The sequence below is a fragment of the Melampsora larici-populina genome, assembly GCF_000204055.1.
Source record: "Melampsora larici-populina 98AG31 unplaced genomic scaffold MELLAscaffold_27, whole genome shotgun sequence".
NCBI classification, from domain to species: Eukaryota; Fungi; Basidiomycota; class Pucciniomycetes; order Pucciniales; family Melampsoraceae; genus Melampsora; species Melampsora laricis-populina.
Genome location: NW_006768791.1, coordinates 355,562 through 366,391, shown reverse-complemented (window position 1 = coordinate 366,391; position 10,830 = coordinate 355,562). Strand labels below are relative to the sequence as shown.

The 10,830-nt window shown below is 42.8% G+C and overlaps 1 protein-coding gene across 1 annotated transcript; it reads left to right on the top strand.

Annotated features, from left to right (window-relative positions):
- Positions 1-9,873: 9,873 nt before the first annotated feature.
- On the top strand, positions 9,874-10,613 carry MELLADRAFT_108096 (uncharacterized protein; the record flags this gene model as incomplete). Its single annotated transcript, XM_007411898.1, has 2 exons — positions 9,874-9,978; positions 10,065-10,613. 2 exons carry the CDS (start codon positions 9,874-9,876, stop codon positions 10,611-10,613), a joined length of 654 nt encoding a protein of 217 aa, XP_007411960.1.
- Between the last annotated feature and the right edge of the window lie 217 nt (positions 10,614-10,830).

The following is a 10,830-nucleotide window of genomic DNA, read 5'->3' as shown; positions in this document are numbered from 1 at the left end:
TCATGACTCAAATTTCAGGTATTGTTACATGTGAGTTTTTGATGATTTTCAGCGTTTATTGTTAGTACATAAACCAATATCTGCGTGTAAAATACAAAAAATACTCATCATGACGCCCCAACATCTGGGGACAAGGTGCATATTTTTTCAGATTTTTAGCTCTCTTCCTGTTGCCTCAGGACTTTTCTATGTCAGTAGTTTTCTTTACCGCCCGGTAAAGATTACATTTGGTGTAGTGTCAAGTTCAATCCATTGTTGTATTCTCTACGCAATCACAGACTGCTTTGTTAGTGCGCAACTGTGCCTTTCTCTCACCTTGTGGAAAGAACCTGAAAGAACCCATTTGACTTTTCCGGATTGGCTTTTGACCCCTTACGTTAGATTCTCACTTTTCTATTCTGATTGTTCTCAATCTTCTGTTTTTGTTTGCATGTGATCGTAAAATTACAATTCTTTTGTTTTGATTGTACAATTACAATTCTCTTCTTTGTGTTACCTGTGACACATTTGTTTGTGTGACCGGCAACGCTTTTATTTGGGTGAACCAGGGATGCAGGAGTGAGTCTACTCAGACTCACCTGCTCGGTGCAAACCCCGCGGGACTCAATTTGAGTACTGATGGAGACAGCAAAAGTGAGAGTACAGTACTCTTCCTCAATTTTGGCGTAGAGTACGCCTTGAGGAGGGTACCCAATATGGACCCCTCCGCAAGTACTAAGTCTTGTGAGTCTACTCACATGTGAGTAGAGCACATCCATACAGCTCGCAATTGCTCACCACTCATGAATACACTCACTGTGGTTGGTAATTTCCTTTTTTGTGGGACATGATTGCAATCAAGACAAAAAGTTTTTCTTTCCTTTTACTTGACTCTTCAACTAAGTGAACAATGAGGATGACATGTATGAGGATAGTTGACATCTTGTCATCTAATCCATTACTTTCATTTCTAATCACTCTGGTTTCAAAAACCCCAGTTTTTCTTGATCCTTCAAACGACTCAACCAAACCAACTTCAACCCAAAAGCTACCACCGTTACTACTATTAGGTTTTTGATCATCTTGTTTATGATATTTTAAATGTCCATCGGGTTTGATAGAAGGTGCAATTGAGAGTTGATCTTCATTTTGATGATTTGTTGAAAGAAGTTGAAATTGAACATCTGAAAATCTCAATAAAACTCCTGCTAATTCAGATACAATATGTTTTCAACTACCTACAAGCAAGGCCGCCACAAATACGGTACTGGTATCGTACCAGCGATACCAGTACCGTACTCGCACTCACAATACTCATATCTCTAGTATCGGATATTGTACCTGAGCCCCGGTACGATACTAAGAACCGTACCAAAGCTCACGATACCCAAATTTCCTAGGCAGGGGTGCCGCACCGTTATATACAAAACGGTACGGTACTATACCGTACCGTGAGATACGGCGACGATACGGTATAGTATTGCACTGTGACAAAAAATCTCACAAGAGGCACCGTACCGTAATTTTGACAAACCTGACATGTATTTCAAGAAGGAGGACTGAAATAGAACCAAAGGAAAGATAGAAAGAAAAGGACAAAAACAAACAAATTCCACCTAGACATTTCACTTTCTTCTTTCTCGCGCACCCTGGTCTTTTGAAATACAATCCGTCATCATTTCTTGCGCGATTTCAAACTTCCCTTTCATCTTAACCCCTTGTACAGACCACAAAAGAGCCGACTGTGCGCTCGATTGTTCGTGGCTTCAGAGCCATCCTATCCTGTGAGCACACATCAGCTGACAATGAGAATGCTCGCTCAACCGGGCATGCAGTGGCACTGATAGCCAGGTAGTCGCGTGCAAGCGAGCTTAACACTGGGTATTTGCCCTCATTCAGCTACATCAATTAGATATTAGATCAATCAATATACAAATTGGATGAGAGAAGTAAAGAAATAAACTCACATGCCACCATTTCAAAGCCAAATGAGGGTTCTCGGCCACCTCAGGTGCAGGATCCTCGGCCATCTCTAAGTAAGATCGAAGTTCGTCAGCCGTGTTTTGACGGTTCCGTTCCTTGTGCTTGCGAAACTCTTCATCCTCGTCATTCAACTTCTTGCTTTGACCCCCAGGATTAGCCAATCCTGCATTATTATCAACTCCATCCTTAACCATTACCGCCTTTCGTTGGGCGTACTCTGAAAGAATAAGTTGTTTTGCCATAGATGACTCTTTGGAATCGATTCCAAAAGCAAAGTCAAAGTAATCCAAGCGCAAGCTTGGATGCAATACGGTTGCAAGGATGAGTATATTCGATTGCATTGCTTCGTTGAGGTATGACTTGACTCGCACCAGCATGGCCTGGTGCATAGGGAAAAGGGGATCCGCTCGCGATCTTGTGGCGTCGATCTTCTTTTGAAGCAACTTCATCAGCTTGACGTACTCACGAATCGCTATCGAGGCAGTGGGTCCGTCTTGTTCAAAAAATTTGGTCAGGTTTTCAAACTCCTACAAAAAAAGAATACAAAATAAAGTAAACAAATGTAAACGAGAATAAACAGGAAATAATGACTCACCTGAAGGAGTTCCATGATGTCCCTCACTTGTCTCCATTCATCAGGTGAAATCATCACTTTGTTGAATATGCCACGAGGTCGATTGATGTCAGGAGGTAACACGGTCTCACCAGCTCGACTGGTTTGACCTCGACGAGGTTGGTCCATCTGGTCCTCTTTCAAAATTTGATCGATGACCTAAGACAATATTTGAGAAGTTGATATATGAGATTTTGAGAAAGAAGAGTTATAATATATATAAGTACTTACTTCACGGGCATTATATAATCGAGTCCAACACTGGAGTTTGATATTCCATCGAATACCATAACCAGGGATTGGACGTGGAAGTTTTTGTTTTAAAAGTGCCATGCTGATGGCATCAAAGAGCATACACATCACGGCTGAACCTCCAATTTTACGCCCTACCACATCAAGCTATGGAGCCCCAGGTCAGTCTCACGTAACAATGATACACGTGATACATATATTGTTTCATCCACTTACTTTGGTTGTGAGTAAGTGGACGGCATTGGCTGCGGTCCTGTCCGTCGCAGATACTTCTTCTGCATCATACGGGCCATCAACCACCTCATACCAGTTAGAAGCCTCTTGAGGTACCGTCATGTCACCATCGTCAACTTCGCCGTCAGATTTGGAGTCGTCATCAGGAATTCGGTCACCCTCGCCCTCGTCTTCTTCGATAATAGTCTGTAGCGTGGTTGTTGGAACAGGAAAATCACCCAGCATGGATGATTTGACCAGAGGAGGAGGTGGACCCTGGATTCCAAGCGCTTGGAGACCGGCATTTACAATTAAAGCCAATTTGTGACATACACACCTTACCCTATCGGTCGAAGCGCTCCAATCAAAGGCTTCATGATGGTCCTGACAGTGCTTGGTTAACCTGACTTCCATCGCTTGGGCCAGCGTGTTGTTATTGCTGCCGGAATCGTGGGTTTGAGCTAGCATGTGGATATATGCAAAACAAAAAATTAATGACACATACACAATAAAATATAAATCGACCAATTGCAAAGGGAAAACACTCATCTTAGTATGTAGGCCGTGTTTGATCAAAAGATTAATTAATGGTTCAGCAAGCCATTCGCCTTTGTGGTGCCAGGCGATGAGTTTAAGGGCGAAATGGCGTGTTACAAAGGTCCATTCGGGGGTGATGTACGTGACGCAGGCGCCGATAAAACCGTATCGGTTGCCTTTAGTTGTCCAGGCATCGTTGATAAGACCAAAAGAACCTTTGAGAGACTGATTTTGAGAAAGAAGAGTGAGTTCAATTGTTTCATTTTGATGATAATAGCCTGAAGCTCACCTGCAACTCTCCAATTACTACCGCTCGTAATTCAAGGTAGGCCTGATGGGCAAACCTCGCAACCCATGTTCGTCCAAACAATTGAGCATTGGGATTCGCATAACGAAAACATGCCCTCAAGTAAGAGTCCTCCACGCGAGCCCAAGGTTGGGCAGTCCTAAGTACCCACATGCCAATCATCTGGTTGAGCGTTTTGTTGTCAAACTTGGGCACTTTCTGGGCATAGCTGATGATCGAGGTCTGTCCTTTCTGAGAGGCAGCGTCAGCTTGTCGCTGTTCGATGATGGTGAGAGGTAATCTGCATCCTTGTTCAATGGTGAGATGCCTCTCTTTGCACCCAGGCTTTCCTGATTTACCCTCCTGTTTAGCTCCGTCTCGATGGACCCACATATTCGGCGTAGAGCCTGCAACAGATCGAACCAAAACTCCACAGTATTTGCAAGGGTAGTATGTGCGCTGGCCCGGCTCCTATGATATCAGACACAATTGGCAATCAAGTTAGAATTTGATACGGCAAGAAGAATGATGAGAAAGCGAACAGAGTGGAAGATAAAGAAATAAAGAAATATTACATCTCTTGGGCCTTCTACAGCCTCAGGGAGGTAGTATTCCTTGAGATGATCGTATTTCGGCTGAGGTTTCTTGTCTACTTTGTCAAGGACCTTGTCGTTCTCCTCATCTGAATCTTGAACCAAATTGATTTCGAGCCGCAATTGACTGTTTGAAGAGGGTGCATCAGACTCCAGATTTGTGCTTGAAGCACCCCGAGTATTGGATTTAGAATGTCGTGAAGGTTGCTTTGCTGGAGCACGACGTTTCCCTTTGCCGCCCGTATTGGCTTTGGTAGGTGCTTGGCGGTTGCGTTTGAGTGGAGGTTGCAGAGTCTGAGAAGTCGATTGATTGGAGTGGGGAGGGACTTCGTCTTCAACTTCATAGTCCGATTCAACTTCGGTTTGTTTGCGTTTTGATGAACGTGATGCAGTCGGAGTATCGTGAATGTTGTCTGTCGCACGACGCATGGCGCACCGAGAGTCGGATGGTGAGGCTAGCATGGAAGAAGATTGTCTTGCAGGGGAAGGTCGAGTACTGCGACGATAAGATGAGTTGGCAAATGAGGAGGTGGACATTTTGAAAAGATCTGATGTAAATCGGTTGAAACTGATAATGTGATAAAGTAGGTAGGTTAATAAAACTTGAAGAGAAAGATAAAGTGTAAGAGAAACGAAGTGAAAGTGGCGACTAACCTTGCTAAGCGACGGCTGATCATATAGTGTTTTTCCACCCTTGCGCAGCCGTGTTTTCGTAGGCATAGTGCCATGTCAAGCTCGAATCTGGTCAAAACCAGGGAACTAGTGCCCAATGCAGGGTGATCTGGTACGGAAGGGGTGATATCGAGGGGTTGTACTCACAAACTGGTCCAGAGATGACGATTTGGGTAAAGGGTTTGTACGGCACCAGTACCGTACTCCATGGCCCAATACCGCAAAGCCTTGGTCACTGGTATCGTACCGCGTGGCGGGTACGGTACGGGATACCGTACCTGCTTCTCCGGTACCATTCGCCAGAGGTCCCTGGTGCCGTACCCTCCATTGGGTTACGATACCCACAAATACGATACGGGCCAGGCCGGGTACGGTACGGTGCGGTGCCGGTGCCAGTACCGTATTTGTGGCGGCCTTGCTACAAGTCAACTAGACTATCTTGTCTAGATTCTTTTTCATTCCGATTTTAAATAAATGGCAATGTAATCAATGTTTCTTCATGTCGGATTTGTTCAAAAGAAAGGCTTCTTTTGTGTAAAGTTAGTTTGATTGATCTGTGAAACTCAGATCCTTTGAATGCTGTCCATCTTGCTACAATCGTACCTGAAGCGGATTGATTAGATCCAGAGTTGATGATAGGTTAATTGTTTGATATCATAAGCAAAAGAGATCTTACTTGACACGACCTTGTTTGGATGAGTCCACTCATGAGTATAAGGGGCGCGGAGAGAGGGCGCACGTGAGTCTTGTGTAATCACTTTACACTGACAAGTGAGTATCCCAAATCAGAATATGCTCACTTCAGTAGACATTGGGAGTACTCCTACTCCCCCACAGGGCCAAAACCCGTACAAAGTGAGTATGAGTTGAGTATACTCATACTCACTCCTGCATCCCTGGGGTGAACTGCATTTCTCAAAAGCAAGCTTTTCAAAACCCGACTCCAAATGTTGTATTTCTGCCTTGGTATACATTGATTTTTACTCTATAAAAAGGTAACCTGTCCCACCTGGTTCAACAACTCCCCCACCGGCAAACCAACTGTATTTCTCAATCTTTCACCCAATTTATCAAATCATATATGAGAATTTCCTAATGAATCTTTTTCTGGGCATTTCTTTAGCAACTACATTGCCTTCTGTCTGCTGTTGGGCCTACTTGTACCCATCTTTGTTTGCTTTCATCTCACACTAAGCCTACAACCTTTCACTTTCACATATCTCATTTTCTTTTCTTTTCTTGAGTTGCTTTTAATTTACATCCTGTGTAATATCTTGGTGGATTGACCTCAACTGTATACCCAATTTCAGATTGCCTCTTTGTAAGGTATATAGCATATCATCCACTCTTGCTTTGACTATTGAATTCATGGCAATGTTGCTGTTTCTAATTGGCATTCATTGTCACCTAATAAATCCCTTCAGCGCCCAACATAAATCAGCAGTGTTTGGGAATACAGGCACTATATGGAATGTGTCCTTTTACAAGTTGATCTCCGATTATTATATTGTAGTTTTCACAACCACATTACACATGCTAATAATAACAAAGTATCCAGGTTTAAATTTAACTGCTTTAGTTTGATAATCTGGATATTTCTGGGTGAGTATGAAACAGTCAACCTGTGGCGGGCATGCCCGCGTGTTCTCTAGTTAAAAAATAAACCATGTCCAAGACAAAGATCATGTCTATGGATTTTTTTCCTTTTAGTTTATGGCTGTTTGTTATGAGTATCATCAGAGGAATAGATTTCAGTCAAGAATGAAATCCATTCTCTGATGATACTCATAACAAAGCGCTACAAACATAAACTAAAAGGAAAAAAAAATCCCTACTCAATGTATTATGCATCCAAATTTCAACAAAACGCTCTGCATTGACTAAATAGCTGTCTCTCTTAATTTTTTTGATAGTGTTGTGTACAATTATGCCTAAAAGCACTTTTTTTTTTAAAAAAAAAAAAGAAAAAAAGATCTTGTCCAGCAGGGCACAGGAAGCCACCACCACGGCTGCTGCTGCACCCCATGGCACAGTGAGTGCTGCCAGAACTCCCAGGGCTACGGTGTACGTATAGACTCATACCAACATATAAACACAACATGGGTTAAACATGTAAATTTTCCATGTCATGTGTAGTCAAAATTCATCCCCAAGCCGAAAGCCGTACAACATGACTCATACCGACACACATTCACATGGATTTTTGATGTCCAAATCCCGTGTTGTAACATGAATCATCTCATACATCATGCCGTCCGGGAAGTCTCATACCAACGCAACATGACTTCAGATGTATTTTTTCGCCATCAATAGTTCAAAAAAAGAATTAAACACTCAATTGGCCAAACCATCAACATTGCCAGTTATCACATCAAACCCCCTTCTGGCTCTACAGTCAACACCCCTCTATTCAATATTCCATCTACATTATTCTTCCTTTGTCTTGCTCTTCCACAAATAATGCCAAAACAAAACAACAAAGCTATCATCAACACAGTACTGGAAAATGGTTTCAACAACAGACTCACCATATGAGAAATACAAGATAACCTTGTGAAAGAAGGACAAACAATAACAGAGAAAACAATCAATTGACATTGTAGATGTTTGGATCACAACAACCCCAAGCAGCCCCTTTGCAAGGATCAGCTTGAAAGACGTGATGGCATCAGCAAACACTTCCATGAAGGCAAATCAATTGAAGAAATGCTCATATGCTTGAAGAATGAGGCTAATATTGTAATCAGCTGATCAACCATGGCTTGTGATTGCAAAGAAATGAACTTAAACCGTAAGGTTGATGATATTGACAAAGGAAATTACACAGAAGAAGAGATAGGTCAGCTCATTACCAAGATCCAGACAGAAAATGCAGAAGAAGCTGATATTCATTATATCAAAAACATTTTACTCAAGGAACACAATGTCAATATCCACAGGTCTGCTATTCACTGTGTCATATCTTCAACATGATGCATACTTACCTTTTTACAAACAAACAGAGGCCATCTTGCACAATTGTTGTGGCAAATTGATCCAGAAGGAGTATCATGTTGCCAAAGAGCAGTCCTAGTTTGCCATAATTTCAAATGTCCAGGTCCAAATAATATATGATCAGCAGACAGTCATGACAAGCTCCAGAAGTGGTGTATTAGGATATATGGCTTCATTGATGCTTGGTCTTGCCAAATCCTGGATCTCTTCTTACATGTCACCAAGAGTGACCCCTGTCATATCAACATTTACTGTCTTCAATGTGTTAAAAAGTATGGTGGTGCACCACAGTATCTTTATACTGATCAAGGTACTGAGACTGGAAATATGGCAGCCAGTCACTCTGCATTTGTTTGTATTCAGGGTGAAATGCCTGAGGACCAAGCATTGAAACAACACAAGTTTACAAAATCACTTTGAAACCAGAAGATAAAGTGCTTTTGGAGCCAACTAATGCGACAACATAACTGTGGTGTTGTTCAAAGGCTTTTTGATTCACTTGAGGCAGATTTCTTTGACATTGACATTCAACTGGATTTATTGGCTGTATTTTGAAAACTGGGATTTCTTTCCCAGTTTCCCAGTTTTCATTTTTGGCTGTGTTTGGAACTTTCCCACATTCTCCCAGTTTCCTAGTTTGCGGTTTTGGCTGTATTTTGAAAACTGGGAAACTGGGAAAAAACTCCCAGTTTTAACTTTGTATCCCATAATTGGTAAGTGATACTCATATTCTTTCTATGTTGAAAGCTGACTGATACTTGTTTTAAAGGCTTATGTTTCTTTATTTATGGACTAGACCCTGGGCAGCCAGCCACCTTGTTAACTTACCCCTACTTACTCTAGCCTAGACTTGGAGGTGAAAGCTCCAAGGTGTCTTGGTGGTAATGAGCAAAGTCAGATGCAACCACTAATTAATGCATCAGGTAGTGGTCACAGGACAGAAGGTGTTCACCACTAAACCCTGCTGTGCCAGTGGGACCATGTGGAACCTTGCAAGTCATGAGGGAACTTGTACCTTTTGGTGGGTCCCACATCATAGTCATTGCACCAAATGTTGGATCTTGCAATCACTTTACCCCATGGGATACAATCACATCATTGAATGCGGCTTGCTTGACCAATGCTGTGTTGATCACACAATTGTGCAAGCCGGCTGTGATCACCGGATTCAGCAAAGACCATACAATAATGTGAAATAGGGGAGTTACTGTAGGTCTTACTTGTTCGGACTATTTAGCATGTGTCCCAACAATATCTGACCCGCTCCGCTCAAAATTGCGGTGGCGGTGCGGTATCGTGGCGGCCGCACCGCCATAGATATGGATTTTTTGGCCAAGCGGTTATCTCACAGCGCTATCGCTCTAGGGCCTGGCATGGTGTCATAGCGCCGCAGCGCAGTTGGGCGGGATATCGGCCGGATATTGCTTTATAGTGGTATGTAGTGTATATATTGGTTTATATTGTATGTAACTACATACAATTGACAAATACTTACCTTAGTGTGATGGAAACCCTTCCTCTCCATCGATGTAAGTATGAGCATCACCATATACCCTCACCCTCCCTCAGTATCTCGACAACCACTCAACAACAATCTCTCTGTCTATGTTTCCGAGGACGGGCATATGTATCATCAACACCAAAGAATCAACAAACCCATACCATCTTGACACATACCATCTCAAAATGTTTCTAGATCACTTGACTCGCTCATTCTAGATCACGTCATCGTCTCGCTAGGGCAAGAAACCATGGAATCAAAGTGGGAACTAGGTGCGAGAATGACAGAATCACGCACCTTATGGTCAGCTTCAGCCTACCCTCATCTGGTCAATAAATACCCTGGCCTTCTTCAGGTCAGTTTCTTTTCTTCATCCGCTTTGTTCTTCATTTGTGGTGTCTAGCTCAAACTAGTTGTGTTCTCATTCTCGTATTACTTTAGATTAATCATCTTACACTCACCTCAAAAACTCGATCATTAACCATGTGTCCCCCCACCCCCAGTGATGGTTCTCCAGTCCTTGAATCAAACAAATCACCTGCTCCTACCCCTACCCGTAACCTTTGTCGTCACGATACTTTACCTTTACCGTCCCCTGGTTTTGTGTTCCAATCTAAGGATTCTCGCCGTGCTTTAGTTCCCCCTTCCAACTCTCACAGTCACTCTCCTGCCAACTCGTCCAACTCAGACAAATCTATGTCAATCTTGATATCCGAAGAGGCATCATCCAATCAATCTGATCAATCCAGCTGCGAGTCCAACGACTCAATGCTTCGTCAGGCCCGATCAAGCAAGGCTTCTACTTCAAAGAAGTCCGTTGTAGTGAAGAAAGGACAAAGCAGCTCTGGAAAACGTCGAACGACCAGAGGTAAAGTTCCAGCCATGTTCAAAGCCAAGTCAAAGGTCCGACCGATTGTACCAGCTAAGAAGCGCAAGCGTCTCGCTGTTGAGGTGAGTGTTTCCTTTTTTTATCTTTCTTTCATTTGTTAATGTATTATTTCGACTCTCTATTTCATATTTAAATCCTAGGATGTCAAAGTACCAGTCTGCATCGACTTAGTCCAAAGCTCGGATGTTGAGGTTGTCCAATCCTCTGGAGTGCGCCGAGCACAATGTGCTCGAGTAGGTCATCTATTTGATTACTATCACCCTCCAGTCCATGTCAAAAAAGAGGTATGTGGTATTGATGTCTTGGTTTTCTTTTATC